The sequence below is a fragment of the Auxenochlorella protothecoides genome (assembly GCF_000733215.1).
Source record: "Auxenochlorella protothecoides strain 0710 unplaced genomic scaffold scaffold122, whole genome shotgun sequence".
NCBI classification, from domain to species: Eukaryota; Viridiplantae; Chlorophyta; class Trebouxiophyceae; order Chlorellales; family Chlorellaceae; genus Auxenochlorella; species Auxenochlorella protothecoides.
The window spans coordinates 316,417-333,211 of NW_011934146.1; the positions used below are offsets into that span (position 1 = coordinate 316,417).

Genomic DNA, 16,795 nt, shown 5'->3' on the forward strand with positions numbered 1-16,795 from the left:
CCGTCCCATCGCCAGCAGGGAGAGGAGTGAGATCCTTCGTCGCGCCCGCGCCCTGGCCCTCCCAGATCACTTTGGCCTCACGAGGAAGTCACGGGGGTGTCACACATGCGTCTTCCATCGAGGTGCACCATTACAGCCCACGTGAAATCTTATTTTATCGACATGATGCTCCTGAATGCCGCATGTGCGCGTCCCGCACTGTTCAATGGTCTCTCCCCAAGTGTGTCAGGGTGGCGCACACCCGAAGTGAGGTTTTGGGGAGCGGGACGATGCCCTCGACAGCGCAGGCTAGCATCCACAGCAGCACATAGCAATGGATTTGATCCAGATGATACGATTCCCCGCACCACCACCCCCCACTCCGGCTACCATTTCGACGGATCGGGTGAGTGGGAGAGCATGTGTGATGCACACTGACCTCCTCAACTGGTGCGGTTGGTCCCGCCTCACCGTGCAGGTGTGGCGGCCACGAAGGCAAAGTTGTACTGAACAAGATCATCTCCAATCCCGCTGCATGGCATGCCTGCTCCCACTTCCATCACCCAGCCCCTCTACAGCCACCCCACCCCCTTTCCCCCTCCCCCAGACCGCCGCTTCTTCGAGGGGTGGTACTGGCGCCTGACCCTGCCTGGCCGCGGCCAGAGCTTTGCCGTCATCTACTCGGTGGAGGACCCCGGCTCCCAGCGCCCCACCAGCGGCGTGGGCGCCCAGATCATGGGCCCAAACGACAGCTACCTGCTGCAGTACGAGGAGGGCACCGCCGGCTTCTGGGCGGACCCGCATGAGCTGGCGCTGGGCAAGGTCTTCGCCGCCAGCCCCGGCTGCGCCCCCGCGGCCGCGCCCTGCCCCCCGGAGCGCTTTGAGGCCCTCGTCTCCGAGGGCTTCCAGGTGCAGGGAGGGCGGCACCAGGGGCGCATCGTGTCACGGGAGGCCGGGGTCGTCCCCGGCCCCGCCCCCAGCGTTGCCTCCGCGCGCTGGGACTTCCAGGTCACCCCCAGGCTGGGCTGGGGCAGCCCCGGGCAGCGCCAGCTCTCCACCGCCGGCTGGCTGGCCGCGGTGCCCATCTTCGAGCCGCACTGGCAGGTGCTCATGGCGCACGGCTCCGCCTCGGGCTGGATCGAGTGGGGAGGGGAGAGGTACGCCTTCCAGGGCGTGCCCACCTACGCGGGTGAGCGCCTCGGCATCGGGAGGGTTGCTGGTGGAGGGGCGGGCTGGTGTTGCCCCCAAGAGGTTGAAGTTGGGTGGCGGTCTCGCATGGCACGCCCCGGAGCAGGGTGCCGTTCTATTGAGTCAATGAGTGTGCAGTCATCAGTCTGCTGCTCTCTTCCCCGGCCCCTATCGCGTGCCCTCCAACACCCAATCCCACGCACGACCCCTTGCTCCCCACCCGCCAGAGAAGAACTGGGGGGGCGGCTTCCCCAGCCGCTGGTGCTGGGTGCAGTGCAACAGCTTTGACGGCCACCCAGGCACCAGCGTCACAGCCGTCTGTGAGTGCGGGGCGGGGGAAGCTTGCCTGCTCCCTTGCATTCGTCGCTCCTGATGACAGCAGGCCTCGTGTGCCTCCCATTTATTTCCCGATTGCCACCCCCCGTGGCCGATGAGCGGCATGCACCAGGCTGTTTGGCTGGCCCCACCGTCTGCTCCAGGTGCCCACACTCCACACACCGTGGGCATGGGTCCCCCCCCACGCCGCCCCACAGGTGCCCGGCGTGGGGTCCGCCTCGTGCCGGGGCTGGAGGAGGACGTGGGCCTGATCGGGCTGCACGCGGCCGGCGACTTCCACGAGTTCGTGCCCAACAAGGGCGACATCGGGTGGGAGGTGGAGCCGTGGGGCACATGGCGCATCCACGGCGAGAACGCGGAGCACACGGCGCTGGTGGAGGCCACCTGCCCCCCCGAGGCGGGCACCGTGCTGCGGGCCCCCACCGCCGACCTGGGACTGGCGCCCTTCTGCCGCGACAGCTTCTCGGGCAGGGTGAGGCGCTTGCGATCGAGAGGGTGGGGGGAGGGGGCCTGCTGGCCCGGGCTTGGCGATCGTGCCCAAAGCGTCCTCCCCCGAGGGGCCAGAGCGGCCACTCCGGCCACTCACCGGGTTCCAAACACCATCCCAGGTGCGCGTCAGGATGTGGCGGCGCGGGGAGGAGGGGCGCGCGCCGCCGGTGGTAGACTGCGTGAGCCTGGAGGAGACGGGGGCGGTGGAGGTGGGGGGCGGGCCCTGGTGGAGCGGGTGGAAGGCCCGGGCGGCCATGGCGGGGGGGGTCAAGGCGCTGCTCAACCTCCCCGTGGACGTGGAGGGGCTGACGGGCTGGCTCCCGGGAGGCCTCCGCCCCAAGGGACTCTAGGGTCTGTGTCGCGAGGCAGTCAGAGACTCCTCCCTCGAGGTAGTCCCGCTGGCTCGAATGGAAAGGTCCTCGTTGTCAGCACCCGAGGTCTGCCTGATTCACATGGGAGGCACCTCACAGCCAAGCCGAGGTCTGCCGTACCTCGGTGATGTGGGACTACTCGCATCACCATCCCCCTGCTGCTTGCCTAGGCTCCTGCGGTCAACCCCCGCCTTCTCCTCCCCCCCAGCCTGCTTGCTACTTGTGTTTTTCCACGAGTTCCCGTCGCCCGAACCACCCTTGCCAGAGACAATTCTTATTGCACACACATGGCCGAGTTTCCTACTCTACATTCACACCTGCTGCCCGCTCAACAGCTGTCTTGCTTGCAAGCTCGCACACTACAGCAGGGAAAAATAAAGGAAGAGCCTGCACGTGTCGTGGGTTTCATTGCGTTTGGTAGTGCACCGGTCCGTTCTCCGGCACGCTCAGTAGGGGCTCGTGAAGGCCGTCTGCTGCCTGCGCGGGTGATTGCCGCGGGGGCGCTGCGTGCGCTGCAGGCTTCCCGTCCCTGAACGCCAGCGCCTAAATGGATGGGAGGGATGGGCTGTTGTGACGACCGGGACAGCCCTGCCCCTCTGCGTGAACAGCTCGGAATGGCAAAGGACGACCTCACCAGAGCACAGAAGACCCAGAAATCCTTACCACTTATCAGACCAATACAAGGAGACAACGACCCACCTGGAGGAGGATGGCGACGTCCAGTGCCACTGTGCCCAGGCTGCCGATGAGCCAGGGCAGCGCACCGCGCACCTCCGGCCAGTCGTGGGCACGGACGAGGATGGAGGCGCCGTAGGTCAGGTTGGCGCCCACCGCGACGAAGAACATGGAGAGGGCCAGGCCCTCTGCACTGCGCCGCACCGCGTTGCGGTACAGCTGGCTCACGCGGCTGAGCAGGTAGAGGACGCAGGAGCCGTAGCCCAGCGCCACGCCCAGGTCCCGCGCCCAGAGGGGCAGGCGCTGGGCCAAGAAGGTGGCCAGCCGGAGCGTCGAGCCCGGGCGGCTGGCCGCCAGGCTGCCGCCGCCCAGCAGACGCCGCGCCGCGGCGCCGCCCGGGCGTACCGCGGGGCGTACCGCGGTGCCCGGCGCGCAGGCCACCACCCCAGCGAGCGTCAGGCCGCCGGCCGCGGCGGCCGCCCCGGCGGCGCGCGCGCGGCGCGTGCGGTTTGACCCCGGGATGCCCACCAGGCCCTCGCCCTCGTCCCGCCAGTGGTGGCGGCGCCGGGCGCGGTGCGCAAAGGTGCGCTCCCGCCGGTGCTGCAGCGCGCGGAAGTACATGTACTGCATGAGCAGGATGGCATCCATGCAGATGAAGTACTGCGCGGTGAACACCACGGTGGGCAGCTGGTCGCCCTTGAGCAGGCAGCCCAGGAGGTTGAAGGTGTCGCCCTGACGGTGGGAGGAGGGGTGAGGGTGTGAGGCATGGTGCAGGGGCAAGCTTGCACCGCCCTGGATGCAAATTGTGCATGGGGAGTGCACACATCGCGGCAATGCCATCCCTGGTCCTACACGGTCCATACTACCCCACCCTTTCCCTTGCGGGCTCCATGGAAACCCCTACCCACCAGCAACCACTCCGCCAGGAACCAGGGACTCAGCGCATCGGCCCGCTGGCGCCGATAGTTGGCCACGAGCTGGGGTATTTGTGCCACCATCCAGAAGGCGATGCTGGCCAGGCCCAGACCGAAGCCCAGCATGTCCCGCGACCTGCACGGCGCCAGTACCGGGTGTGGGTCGGTCCCGGTACAAAACCCTCGCTAACGGTGGCAGTCAGGCCCCTCGTCCCTCAAATCCTGCGCACGTGTAAATGCAGTCATGGAAGTAATGTTCTATCAAGGGATTGGCGCCATGATGACAGGCCGGTGGCATGCTCCCGGCCTGAGGAGGCAGCCCCGTGGGTGAGGCGCCAGGGCAGAGGGGAAGCAGGGCTGAGTGCGCTGCACGCAATGCGACGACAGTTGCTATACCTTGGGGAGCGTAAATGCGTATGCGATGGAGGGTGATCGAGTGCTGATCGCTGGCACACTGTCCAGGAGCCCGCGGAGGACATGTCCGACCCCGCGGATCCGGTAGAAATATGATCATAATGGGCCAATGTCAACACATCTCATAGATGGTTCTGGCAAGGATTCCCCTCCGCTGCATACCAAAAGGTTACGTAGAAGGTGGCTGATATATCCAAGCTGCCTTCCATTTTTATGAAAGCTTGCAAGACTCGTTCTCGGGTTTCTGTGCCCAGGATGATATCTGGAAGCAAGGTGTACGATGTGAGAGGGGTGGAATTGGGCTTTGTTGTAAGGGTCCGCGACATACGTACACAAGAAATACGATATGGGCCGATAGCAATGAAGATTTATATAAGGGGGGAGGATAAATAGTAGAGCCAGGCTGACAGAACACATCGGCATCGTGGGGGACCACAAGGCAGGCGGCAGGGATAAACACAAGCGGCGAAGGATCTCAACTCAGGCGCGCAGGAGCGCATGCAGGACCAGGAACACTCCTATGAGAGCAGCGAGGACAAAGAGGACGCTGCCTCCCCTGCCTCGTGGGCGTTCCTCTGGCATGCGCTCCAGGAACCACTCCAGGGCGCCGCACTGTACCAGGTCTGTGGAGATGGGCGCATACCCCAGCTCCGTCCGGGCCTTGTCGATGCTGAAGTAGTGGGTCACCCCCACCTTGAGCACCTCGGCCCGGACCAGGAGTGGTTCAAAGTCCCAGACGGGGTGCACCACCTGCCAGATCAGCTCCGTCAGCCAGGCCAGGCAGTAGACCACGAGGAGGGGCAGGCGCAGGTGGGGCGTGGGGAAGCCGAGCCCAACCAGGAGGGGCTCAAAGAACCTGAACATGTTGATGGGCGAGCCGTCTGGCAGAGGGGATGGGGTGGTGAGTGGGATTCAGGATGGGAGATGGAGTGCTGAGCAGGGCGCTGGAAACTCTGTTGATGCTCTAGATCTCGAGGAGCTCGTCGCTTTAATCATCACCCCTGGCCAGCGCGCCCAGCCATGCAAGGTCCACAAAGACACCCAGAATCACCCATGCTTCCCACCTGAGATGAAGTAGGCCTGCCCCGCCGCCTCACCACCGTTCGCATGGGCCAGCGAGCGCGCCGCGAGGACGTGCGCCTCCACGAGATTATCCACCTGAGCGGGGGGGATACACATTTGGCGCGCTGGGATTTGGGGAATCTGGGTCTGACCTTTGGAAACCTGAACCTTTGTGGATGCTTCAACCTCCCCCACAATAGCTCCCATCCCGCCCCTGAATTCTCCTCATCCTGACGGCGGCTCACATGCACCATGTCGGTGAGGCTGGAGGGCTTGCCAAAGGTGCATTTGTACCAGCCACGCCGCGCGTTCTCCACCGTGCGGGGCAGGTGCCGCCGCTCGCCCGCGCCGTAGATGGCCGCCGGCCGAAGTGCGGTGGTGTGCAGCCGCCCCCTGCCTGGGTCGCCGTCCTTTCCAACATGCCGCGCGCCGTCGGCCGCCAGGACCGCCTGCTCTGCCAAGGCTTTAGTCCGGGAGTAGGCGTCGCAGTGGGCGTCCAGGGGGAAAAGGGGCAGGGACTCGTCGCCGGCCACGATCTCCACCCCGCCAAACACCGTGTTGTAGGTGGAGGTGTAGACCAGGCTGGGCACGCCGCATGCGATGCAGGCCGCCACCACGTTGTCCGTGCCTGGGTGAAAGGTGGGGAGGGGATTGGGCGTGCTCGACGTGGGCTATGCAAGCCACTGTTCTATGTCCAAACCCAGAGGAGTGCACCCACTTGTCATGGATCGCCCCGCACCCATAGCGCCCTCCAGCACAGCAACCACACCCATCCCAACATCGCCTCACCCTGCACATTCACCGCATGGATGATGACCGTGTGCAGCTGCTCGCGCATGCTCATGCCGTACGACGCCGTGTGGAAGACGACGTCTGCCCCCTGGAAAATGCCCTGCAGAAGCTTGGCGTCCCTCACGTCGCCCACCACCGCCTCCACGCCTGCTGCAGGCTCCACTCGCACGTCCAGGGCCACCACATCGTATCCCAGAGCCGCCAAACGCTTCGCCAGTCTGTGTTTTTGCAGTACTCCCGGCGCTGTGATGGTTTGGAGGCTGACACCCTTGTGGACACCCCTTGCCAACAACCGCCTTCCGTCTTGTTCATCCTCGAGCTCACCGATTGCCAAAGTATCCTCCCCCTCCGATAACAACGGCTTTGCCGCTGCGAGGGGCCATGCTCAGATCGTTTCGAAAATCGGCATGCGTCGGTGCATCCCTAGATCATATTCAGAACTGGCGATCGGAAGGAAAGGCGCGCGAAAGCGGGACCGAGTCCCATCCCGGGAGAGCCAGATGGACCTCCCCATCGCCGCGGGCATCGCCCCTACAAAACAGCACATCTTCTGGGCACAGGAAGTTGACTGGGATGCCTGGTGGTGAGAGGTCACCTCCCTCCCCGGCTCAGCGCAGGGCCTGACCCTCGGCGCGCGGCACTGCGATTGCCACCATGCTCACGGTCCGATCCGAGGTCATAGAGTATGGGTCCCTGCCCACAGCTCCTTGGATGGTGCAGTTGGATTCAGTGCAGGCGCTGCAGCGAAGGCTTCGACACCTGCTCCAGCTAGCAGACCAGGGTGGCGATGACAGGGGTGAGGCAACTCAGGCAGGCGTTCGGCACGCTCGATGACTGATCACGGAATGCATCTCAATCACAGCTTGTATCGATGCAGGATTCCTCACGGTGCCCGCCCTGGCCACGGCTTTGGACATTACCACCACCCAGACCAAGGCAAGGAGGGGGCATGAGTGTCCGGGATCTCGGAGCTCCTCCCTTAGGCCTACTAGTGTTCCTGACGCCCAGTTCCATCCCGACCACCCCCATCCCAGATCCTGACCGTTCTGTTGTCCGGCCTGGTGGAGTCTCCGGCCTCCCTGTGCCTTGCCCCAGGCAAAGCGGGGCTTGGGGGGTGTGTTGTTGCATGATTGCTGCTGTGCGTGCCCAGTACTCCAGCATGAGGGTGGGAGACCTTGAGGGACTGGTTGCAGCAATGCCCCCCCACCTCACTCGTCTCCTTCCCCCCTATTACTCCTGCACAGACTCTGACGAGGTGGTGGCGGTGGAGGTCACCTGCCTCACCCTCTACCTCGTTGTGGCCTACTACCTGTGCACCGCCTCCAAGGCCGACACAGCCGACGTCTGGCCCGCCGATCTCTTCTCCTCCCAGCACGAGCCCTCCAGCCCCATGCGACTCATCTCGCGGGCCTGGGGCCGAGACCAACGTGCGCATGGTTGGGAGAGGGGAGGGGAGGCGCGGCGGCGGAGGGCATGCTCGTCGCGGCAGGGTGGACTGGGGGGCGAAGGCGATGGCAGCAAGCACTGGGTGTGCTGACCAGCCCCGCACGCTGTTGCCTGGTCCAACTCTGAGCGATGGCGAGGCCCTACGCTGATCTGCGGTGGCCTGTCTGCATCCGTACAGGCAGCAGGAACCCCAGGGGTCAAACCTCACACCCCTACGATCCTCCCCATACCTCCCCAGAACCCCAGCACCGAGCGCACCTGCCCAGCGTGCGCCAGCACCTCTCCGAGCACCTGGCAATCCACGAGGCGCTGGTGAAGGGCTTCCGCGGCTTCGTCTGCGCCCACCTGGCCCTCCTGCTGGAAGCGGTGGGCGTGAGGGGCCTGCAGGGCGCCACCCCAGGCCCCGACGCCATGGACAGCGAGGGCGGGGAGGGGGCTGCCGCAGGCCGCGTGTCGGCGGCGCAGCTTGACCGCCTGGGCTTCCTCATCGCCCAGGGCCCCCCCTCCCAGGAGGTGTGGGGCCTGGGCGAGGCCTCCCCCACCCGCGGCTCGCCCATGGACATCTGCGCCACGCCCACCCTGTTCCAGGGTGGGTTTGTCTTGCTGGCTTGGGTGCTGTCTGGTGGTGTGATTGTGGATGGGGGGGTGGGGGGGGGGTGAGCAAGCGCGGCTCCTGGGTGCCTCGGCGCCAGGCGCAGACCTGGACTCGGGAACCTTGGGTGCCTTGTGTCTTCCAATCGCAGCCCACGCCTTTGTGGATTCAGTGGGACTTAGGGGCGCATGCAGTGCATCTCATCCGCACAGCCCTCCCGGTGCCGGTGTTGTGGACACCCACTGGGTCCCTGGGTCGCATGCATGCGTACCAGTACGCTGCCCGTCCGTGGCAGTCACCTTCCTGCAACTCTCCCTCTCCCCTCATACCTCCACCCCACCCTGCAGACGCCCCCCACCGCCTGAGTTCGCTGAGCCCCTTCTTCCACGACCCCTCCCAGCCTGACCCCCCCGCCCTGGCCGTGGCGGGGTGGCTGGCCGAGTCCCTGGGCGCCGAGGACCTGGGCCCCGGCGCGGGGTACGGCGACCCCGGCGGCGCGGCGTCGCCCCCGCCCCCGCCCTCGGCCTTCAACCAGCTGGTCTCCCTGGCCTCCCCCTCCGACCTCCAGTCCCTGCACAAGGCCACGGTGGTGCGTGGCGAGGATGACTTCCCCGGCGGCGCCGCGCGCGTGCTGGACTGCCACGACTGCATCGTGTACGCGCTGGCCCCGCTGCGCCACGCCCTGATCTCCTGCTGCACCGACTGCCTGGTGGTGGTGGGCGCGGTGGGCTGCATGCTGCGCGTGGAGCGCTGCGAGCGGGTGCAGGTGGTGGCCGCCGCGCGCGCGGCCACGGTCAACACCTGCCACGACTGCATCCTGCACCTGGGCGTGAACCGCGAGCCGCTGCTGGCGGGCGACAACCGCTTCGTCCAGCTCGCGCCCTACAACGCAGGGTACGAGCGCCTGGAGGCCCACGCAGCGTTGGCCGGCGTTGCGGGCGGGCGCTCGCTCTGGGACTCGCCCCTGGCCATGCTGCCGGAGCACCGCCGCGACGGCGGCGGCGCGGGCGCGGGGGCAGGGCACGCGGCCGCGGCCTCGGACGCCGCCACCGCCGGCTCCCTGCACAGCGCCAGCAGCTGCTGCAGCAGCGCCAGCAGCGGCAGCAGCGGCAGCACCCTGCCCAGCAGCGCGGTGCCGGGTGGGGCGGCCACAGTGTCGCTCCTGCCCCCGGCCAAGCTGGTGCCCTTCGTGGTGCCCTTCCGCGGCGCGGGCGGGCCGCTGGCAGGCGGGCCGCCCCTGCAACGAGACGCCAGGTGTGTAGAGAAAGAAAGAAGGGAACTGGGGGGGGGCGATATAGTATGGCATGGCATGTTTGAGAGGGTGTGTCTGTATGTTGCGTCGTGTGAGATGGAGGGTGTGGGGGTCGGATGAGGAGCCTGGGGTGCGGCGGGCCCGAGCATGTGCCTCTGTGAGCACGCTGGCCCATTTGCCACGCCATGCCCCGCTGCCATTAACTTTCACACCCCCCTGCCCCCACTGTCCCACCCTCTTCTCAGGAGCGGCAGCGACCCGCTGTCGGCATTCCTGGACTCGGGCGAGGGCGGGGGCTCGCAGTTCCCGGCCTCCCCCTTCCCCCTCCCGCAGCAGTACTTTGAGACATGGGAGGCCAAGATGGCGGCAGCGGGGGAGGTGCGGGCTGCCGTGAAGGAGGTGAGCGCGGGACGCAAATAGGGTGTGTGGATTACGAGCACCTTGTGCCACGGGAGTGACATGGGCGAACAACTGGACACACACAACGGCGGCTGGTGCGCTGTCTTCAGGGCCCAGCGTGTATCCCAGGCAGTCGCATACCGCCGCATGGGTCAAAGGAGGCAATCGTCCCTTCCCTGCTCCCCACTCCTCTGTTTCCCTTCTGATCATCACAACACCCTGCCCTACCATGCAGGCTGCGCTGGAGGAGGGGCGACGACGCGAACTCATGGCGGCCATTCAGGCCAGCTTCAAGGACTGGCTGCAGTCCACAGGGTCCATGCGGCACGTGTATGACATCGCACGCATGGAGCGGGCGGAGGCAGGGACAGGGAGCGGGGGAAGGGGGTGAGGGAGATCTCGCCTCCCACCCGGGAGCCCGCGCGAGATCCGCTGGAACCCATCATGCGAAACCCTTGACGCTGTAAACGACATGCAGCAACCCCCAAAAAGGTGGTTCAAGTTGTGATACCGAAATCATACAAGACGGGCAGAGGTCACGGCTCCAGGCTATCATATAGGTGCTCCTGTTGGTGCCGGGCCGCAGGGCGTTCCCTCCTGTCACTGGGCGAGCTTCGAGCTAAACGCGCCCTTTGAGATTCGACAAACCGCTTGAAGAGATGGGAAACGAGCAGACCAAGCAGCGAAAGCTGAGCCGCATGAGCTCCAAACAGGGAAGCCAGAACACCTCCCGGAAGCATACGCGCGTGCCCTCCAACCCCGAGTCCTTGCTCAGCCAGGTTTCTGAGAACCTCGCCAAGGAGGCCAGTCAGGTCCTTCATGTTCATCTGAACGATGCCTCGACCCACCTGGCCCTCAAGCGCACGAATTCGGGCCACATCCAGCTCAGGCTGCCTGACGACCTCAAGGATGATGAGGAGGTGTGAGGGCTGGGAGTGGGGGGAAAAGGCCTTCATCTCTGGAGACGAGGCATGGCAGACCGGGTCAGAGCCGGCCCTTCCCTCCTGTGAGCGACAGGCAGCCATGACGGAGCAGGAGGTGCAGGACCTGAAGCTGCTGGAGGACATCGGACTGGGCCTGGAGTTCTCACCGGGCGACGCGTTCATCGGGCAGCTGGTACTGGATGTGCAGGAGGCCTCTGGCCTGAAGCCGTCAGGTGGGATTACGTCAGAGGGTAACATTGCTTGAGTCGCTGGACATGGAGGAGCTGGTGTTGAGCAGGCATGCCTGCATGGTGGTGGTCCCCAGGCTTCAGGCGCAGAGATACATTTGGCATCTTGGTGTAGGCAATGAATCTGCCATCCTGTACACGCTTGTGTCAGTTGTTGGCTACTTGCTGCACCCCTGCAAGACCCCCTTCTCTCGCCCGCGTCCTCAGTCACCAACACCTACGTCACTGTGGCGGATGAGAGCGACAAGTCGGAGGCCAAGTTCTGCAGCACCTGCGAGGACACGCACGCCTGGTGGAGCGAGGCGCGCTTCCACTTCATCGTGCTGTTCAGCAACAGCGTGCTGACCCTGACCCTGAAGGGGCGTAGTACGGTGCTTGGGGGAGGAAAGACCGTCTTGGGGCGGGTACGTGAGGGTGTTGTAATCGGATTTTTCCGTGTGTGTGTGTGGTGGTGGGGGGAACCAGGGAAAGCAAGCTGGGTGTCCGCTAATCCACAGTCCTTGAATGAGAATAGGACTGCTTGTGCTGGTCTACAGAGTCACACTGGTGTTCGAAATGCACCCCCGCTGTGGCCCGGACAGCCTACTTTCAGACTGGAGGCAGGGTCCCCACCGGAATCTACGCTCCTGCCGCTGTGTATTCCGTTCCCCAAGCAGCGCACCATGCAAACAACCCTGCAATCCCACCTTATGCCCCTTTGCAAGCGAGCTTACCTCTCAGGCCGCCTCTCAGACCAACCTCCCCCCCCCTTGACATACACGCACCCTACCCGCCCGCAGGCCTACCTCCCCGTGGCCTGGCTGCGCCAGGGGTCTCAGGACTTTGAGCTGGAGCTGGAGGGCTCCCGCCCCGGCAAGTCGGGCGGGCGGCTCAAGGTACACGCTCGCTACGCCTGGCTGCGCGGCACCTCTGACGACGGTACCTACACCAAGGTGAACCGCCTGGTGCTGCACCGCACCAGCCGCGTCGTGCGCAGCGCGGCCATGACGGCCGCGGTGGAGCACCTCAGCCAGGTCAACCACTCCCTGCTCTCCCACGACAACATCTGGGCAGTGCTGGGGCCGGGTCCCGGCGCCGGCGGCGACGAGGGAACCCCGGCGCCGCGCGGGACAGCCTCTTCGTCCCCCATCCCGGCGCTGGAAACCCAAGCCTCAGACGCGGAGTCGCTGTCCGGGGCGCAGGCGGCGCTGGCGGCCTCGCTCCCGGCCTTGCCCCCCGCCTCGCTCGCCGCACGGCTGGCCAGTGAGCTGACGCACGCCGGGGACGAAGGGCCGTCCAGCACCTCCCAGCATGCCGCCACGGCGCTGCTGGACGGTCTGTCCGGCGCAGCCGCCGACACGCCGGAGGTGGCCGACCTGAAGCGCAGCCTGCTCATGGTCCTCTGCCCCGTGCTGGAACGGCTGGAGGGGCTGGAGCGCAAGACACAGGCGCTGACCGCCGCGCTGCAGGAGCGCATGTGGGAGCTGGGCGGCCTGGCGGAGGTGGGGGAGGGGGAGCTGGTGGCCCAGGCGAAGCCGGCGGCGGGTGGGGGTGACGGGGATGACGACGCAGGTGCGCAGCGAAGGGGGTGGCGGAGGGGGCCCGTGTCTGTGGATGTTTTGAGGGGTTCCAAGTGTGCACCGCTCGCAGATAGGTATCGACTCGCTGCCTCCTCTCCCGCCTTTTGTCCTGTGATACGGAGTTCGGCCTCCTGAGAAGTCACTCTGGTGATGCATCGCAGCACATCAGTCCTCGTTCCGACCACATCGTCGCTCCTGAACAGCCCCAAACATGTACCTCCCCCCACTGTCTGCAGTATCCCTCCCCACCTCCCCCCGTCTGCCGCAGTCCAGCGCAGCTCCAACAGCCTGGGCTGGCTGAAGGCGCGGGCGGCCAACCCGGTGGAGCCCTTCCTCTCCGGCAAGTTCGAGTACGGCATGGGCCGGCCCGCCAAGCGCCGCACCGTCTTCATGTTCATGCGGAAAGGCCACTGGGCGGATCACCCCGTCATGGCCCCTGCCTTCCTCGGCACGCACCGCACCAGCGGGGGCGGGCGCCTGGGGCCTCTGCCGGTGACGCAGAGCGTCGCCTCCACGCCAGGTGTGGTTGGCGGGGGACGGGCGACAGTGGGATGGATGCGTAGGATGGCCTTGCACGTCTCCCAGCGCACCCCTCACCCCCAACCTCCAACCAAAAATTCCAGGCCACTATGAATTTGTGGGCCTGCTGCCCGACGACTACTCCTACGCCAAGGGCAGCATGTTCATGCTGGAGCCCGGCACGCGGGCGGTGGTGTTCGACCTGGACGGCACCATCACCGTGGGCGACGGCCAGGTGGTGACCCAGTTCACGCTGGACGCGCTGGGCGCCAGCACGGCCCTGAACGCCAAGCTGAGTCACAAGTACGACCTGCGGCCGCGGCGGCACGCGCTGCACGCGGTGCGAGCCTGGGCGGCCAAGGGCTACCAGCCCATCTACCTGAGCGGGCGCCAGGGGTCGTACTACAACCTCACCCTGGCCTGGCTGATCAAGCACCGCTACCCGCCGGGGCCCATCCACCTGACCAGGACCCACCTCCCGACGCTGCCCGTCTACTTCTCCGTGGGACTCTTCAAAGTCAAGTGGGTTTGGGGTTCTGGTCAGGGGGGGAGGAGGGGGAGATTGTTTGTGGGGCCTCCTCGGGTTCAAAGGATTGACAGGGTCGGGAAGCACGTGGAAGTCCCCAGTGCTCGGTCTACGAGGCCAGGGGGTGTATGCTCTGCACGGAGCGGTGGGGGGTGTTGCGCAGCTCCGGATGGGGTCGGCCTGGCAATGAGAGCGAGCCGCCCACCGCCCAGTCCCTCCTTTCCTCCCTGCGCCAGGTACATCGAGGGCCTGCGGGCCAAGGGCATCGATGTGTACGCGGCCTACGGCAACACCATGACCGACATAAAGGCCTACGAGGCCGCGGGAATCGCCAAGGTCGGGAAAGCGCGGGGCGCCATGCCGGGTCAGACCTGTGTTTCAAGGGGGTATGCTGGCGAGAGTGGGACAGCGTCACCACAACCGGGGTCCTCCCGCTGGAATGACTGGCCAACAATGTGTCCCCAACATTGCACTGTGCCTGCACCCCGTGGACGAGACACCCACAAGGACACTCACATGCGAACAGTACTGCAGTCCCTCACCCCTGCTCCACTCCATCTCCTCCTCTTCTACGCGTGCAGGAGAGGACCTACATCATCGGGCCCTTTGCGGGGAAGAACGGCACGAAGAAGGTTGCAAACTGGACCGACCACCTGCCCGAGATCATGGCATACCCCGACGCAGAGGTCCCCATCCCCTACACCGAACTGCTCATCACCGAGATGCCGGGATATGTCAAGTAAGGCGGGCCAAAAGTGGGGGGAGGAGGGTTCTTTGCGTCGGTCTCGTATGTGGTGCAGGGATGTTGGCCTGGGCGACGCCTCCTCTACGTCCAGCCAGGCTCAAATTGTGGGAGTTCGGCATGCACGCGGGAGGCATTGGCTGAGGTGGCAGTCTTTGCCACACCGGAAGCAGCAAGATGGGACCCCTCGCAGCACAATGTACTGCACATCCAACATTGCTTTCTCAAATCCTCTTCAGGAACAAAACGGTGGTGGACAAGGAGGGCAAGACCCACGACATCCGCGTCGTCAGCTCCCTGCATCAGCGCACGGCGAGCGAGGAGAAGATCCTGGAAGACAGCGAGCAGTTTGCACCCAGCGTCACCGCCGAGTGAGTGGAGCGAAGGGGACTTGTCAGTCGATGCCTGATTGTGGCAGGGTCTCAAGGACGCTGTTGGCGACACAGTGCTTATGTTCCGGGGGGTGCTGCGTCTGAGGTGGACCCCATACCTTCCTGCAGCTGTCAAGAAACCCCCCTCCCCCCCTTGACCCTGGCATCTAGGCCTGGAGCGCGATCGGACACGCCCAGCAGCTTCCTGGAGGACTCTGAGGACGATGACGAGGCTGCAGTGGCCTCGGCGACAGAGGCCCTGGGCAATGTGACACTCCAAGGCCGGCCCTGACGCGATAGATTACAGTTTCTAGTGTAGTATGATATTCTTAACTCCACCTCCTCAACCAGGGCGACTCAGCGTGGACTACATCTGATCTCCTGTACCTCTCAACACCCCCACGTTGTAAACATGTACACAGGCCCTGTTGTCGTGGGCAGCATGGGACGCGCTGCCATTTTTGGATGAGATTTTCAGCAGATGCCGTCAGATAAATCTCCAAGTAGCAGCACTGCCTACGTCCCAAGGCCCTCTTCTCACACCGCATTCAGGCGCGCCGCCAGCGTGCCCTGCAGCGCCGCCAGCTGGCAGCCCCAGCGCTCGAGTGCCGCGTGCCGGGCGTCATTTGGGTCGGCGCGGTCCAGGGTCAAAACACCCTGGACCTGGTCTATGGCGCCCGCAAATTTGCCGTCCAGGAGCATGGACACCAGCAGGGACTCCACCTCGGGCGGTGGGATGTTCAGCTCCTCCCCGATGGCCGACAGGCGGATGCGCGAATAGGACTGCACCAGGCGCGACACCGCCTGGGGGGGTGAAGGGAGGGGTGTTTGCGTGGCGGAAGGGTGATGGCGCTGGAAGCCGGTCGTGATGCCTGTGGAGTGCCGCTGGCAGATGTTTGGACCACAAAGGCTGGGTGGCGGCCGCACGGGCGACCTCACCCATCCATCCCCTCGACCTCCATCCCCACAGATGCAGTGCGCGGCAGTCTGACTCCTGGCCCCAAACACGGCCCCCGCCCTCCTTCCCCCCATTCCATACTCGCCTGGATCCTGACGTTGCGCAGCAGGTCCTCCACGTACTGCGCGATGAAGGGGTCGGCCATGATGGCCGCGCGGTGGGTGCGCAGGATGCGCTCAAACTCCGGGATGGCGCTGCTCTGGTACGCGTCCACCAGCGCTGTCATGGCGGCGACCTTTGGAGAGTGTGTGGGGGGGAGTCTGGGAGGATGAGCCTTTGTCGGCAGTGTGGGCGTTTGCCAGCGGTATGGGTGTGTCTGTAAGCATGGCGCGAGGCCCCATAGAGTCCATCATATCGCCAATCCTGCCCCCCAAGGGCAAAAACCCTGACCATCATTGCCCCACCTCCGGCTCGTTCTTGTAGGGCCGAGCCTCCTGTGAGTCAAAGGGGTCCACCCCGCTCTGCATCAGCATGGTGGCCAGCACCAAGTACTTGAGGCAGCGCACGCGCGCCGCGGCCCCCGCCTCGTCGTAGCTCTTGAAGGCCTCGAAGAAGTCGGTGGCCGCCGCCTCCCAGGCGCGGTCGGCCATGTGCACCTTGCCCCCGCACTCCTTGATCACGCCCAGGATGCGCGGGTGCGGGACGGCGGAGCGGATGCGCAGCGCGCCCGCGTACAGCGCCTTGAGTGCCTTGGTCCCCCGCTGCGCAGTGTGCACCTGGATCAAAAGCGCAATGACCTCCAGTGTCTGGGTGCCCTTCTTGTGGTCGTCGCCCGCGCCGCCGTCCTCCGCGGTGCACAGCCTGCGGGTCGTGTTTTGGGGAAAAGGGGGAGGGGAGTGGCGGCGATGAGATTGTGGTTGGGGGACCAGGGGCAGGCCACGGGTGGAAGCAGTGCTTGTAAAGCTCCTCACCACATCCTCTGCCTCCTCACTGGAGTCTGCAAGCCAAGCTTGATCCCAGGGACGTGATCGACCAGAGACTCATTCCTCCACTCTATGGCAAGAAAGACAACACACACACATAAAAATCCAAGAGCCGCC

General features: G+C 65.3%; 7 protein-coding genes across 7 annotated transcripts in view; 3 read left to right on the top strand and 4 right to left on the bottom strand.

The window, feature by feature from the left end:
- Positions 1 to 182: 182 nt before the first annotated feature.
- On the top strand, positions 183 to 2,342 carry F751_1103 (Tocopherol cyclase, chloroplastic; the record flags this gene model as incomplete). Its single annotated transcript, XM_011397975.1, has 6 exons — positions 183 to 246; positions 587 to 801; positions 865 to 1,168; positions 1,395 to 1,487; positions 1,701 to 1,975; positions 2,112 to 2,342. 6 exons carry the CDS (start codon positions 183 to 185, stop codon positions 2,340 to 2,342), a joined length of 1,182 nt encoding a protein of 393 aa, XP_011396277.1.
- F751_1104 (hypothetical protein) lies at positions 1,476 to 1,838 on the bottom strand (the record flags this gene model as incomplete). Its single annotated transcript, XM_011397976.1, has 1 exon — positions 1,476 to 1,838. The coding sequence occupies one exon, from the start codon at positions 1,836 to 1,838 to the stop codon at positions 1,476 to 1,478; it is 363 nt and encodes a 120-aa protein (XP_011396278.1).
- Positions 2,343 to 2,768: 426 nt separating the features above from the next.
- Positions 2,769 to 4,078, bottom strand: F751_1105 (Seven transmembrane protein 1; the record flags this gene model as incomplete). Its single annotated transcript, XM_011397977.1, has 3 exons — positions 2,769 to 2,906; positions 3,063 to 3,770; positions 3,947 to 4,078. 3 exons carry the CDS (start codon positions 4,076 to 4,078, stop codon positions 2,769 to 2,771), a joined length of 978 nt encoding a protein of 325 aa, XP_011396279.1.
- A 768-nt stretch (positions 4,079 to 4,846) lies between these two features.
- Positions 4,847 to 6,603, bottom strand: F751_1106 (Short-chain dehydrogenase/reductase family 42E member 1; the record flags this gene model as incomplete). Its single annotated transcript, XM_011397978.1, has 5 exons — positions 4,847 to 5,247; positions 5,431 to 5,524; positions 5,674 to 6,056; positions 6,218 to 6,438; positions 6,545 to 6,603. 5 exons carry the CDS (start codon positions 6,601 to 6,603, stop codon positions 4,847 to 4,849), a joined length of 1,158 nt encoding a protein of 385 aa, XP_011396280.1.
- A 271-nt stretch (positions 6,604 to 6,874) lies between these two features.
- Positions 6,875 to 10,300, top strand: F751_1107 (TBCC domain-containing protein 1; the record flags this gene model as incomplete). The annotated part of the gene is made up of 7 exons (XM_011397979.1): positions 6,875 to 7,016; positions 7,465 to 7,647; positions 7,905 to 8,255; positions 8,606 to 8,679; positions 8,794 to 9,152; positions 9,756 to 9,909; positions 10,145 to 10,300. The coding sequence occupies 7 exons, from the start codon at positions 6,875 to 6,877 to the stop codon at positions 10,298 to 10,300; spliced, it is 1,419 nt and encodes a 472-aa protein (XP_011396281.1).
- Positions 10,301 to 10,568: 268 nt separating this feature from the next.
- On the top strand, positions 10,569 to 15,089 carry F751_1108 (Membrane-associated phosphatidylinositol transfer protein 1; the record flags this gene model as incomplete). The annotated part of the gene is made up of 10 exons (XM_011397980.1): positions 10,569 to 10,829; positions 10,927 to 11,065; positions 11,288 to 11,451; positions 11,860 to 12,631; positions 12,908 to 13,159; positions 13,263 to 13,680; positions 13,921 to 14,020; positions 14,266 to 14,423; positions 14,666 to 14,797; positions 14,969 to 15,089. The coding sequence occupies 10 exons, from the start codon at positions 10,569 to 10,571 to the stop codon at positions 15,087 to 15,089; spliced, it is 2,517 nt and encodes an 838-aa protein (XP_011396282.1).
- Positions 15,090 to 15,334: 245 nt separating this feature from the next.
- Positions 15,335 to 16,795, bottom strand: part of F751_1109 (COP9 signalosome complex subunit 2) — a gene marked incomplete at both ends in the record, with an annotated part of 3,453 nt that continues 1,992 nt past the window's right edge. The window contains 3 exons of the mRNA XM_011397981.1: positions 15,335 to 15,601; positions 15,853 to 15,990; positions 16,160 to 16,556. Of these exons, the coding sequence (XP_011396283.1) occupies positions 15,335 to 15,601; positions 15,853 to 15,990; positions 16,160 to 16,556 (802 nt within the window). The remainder of the gene's footprint in view (positions 15,602 to 15,852; positions 15,991 to 16,159; positions 16,557 to 16,795) is intronic.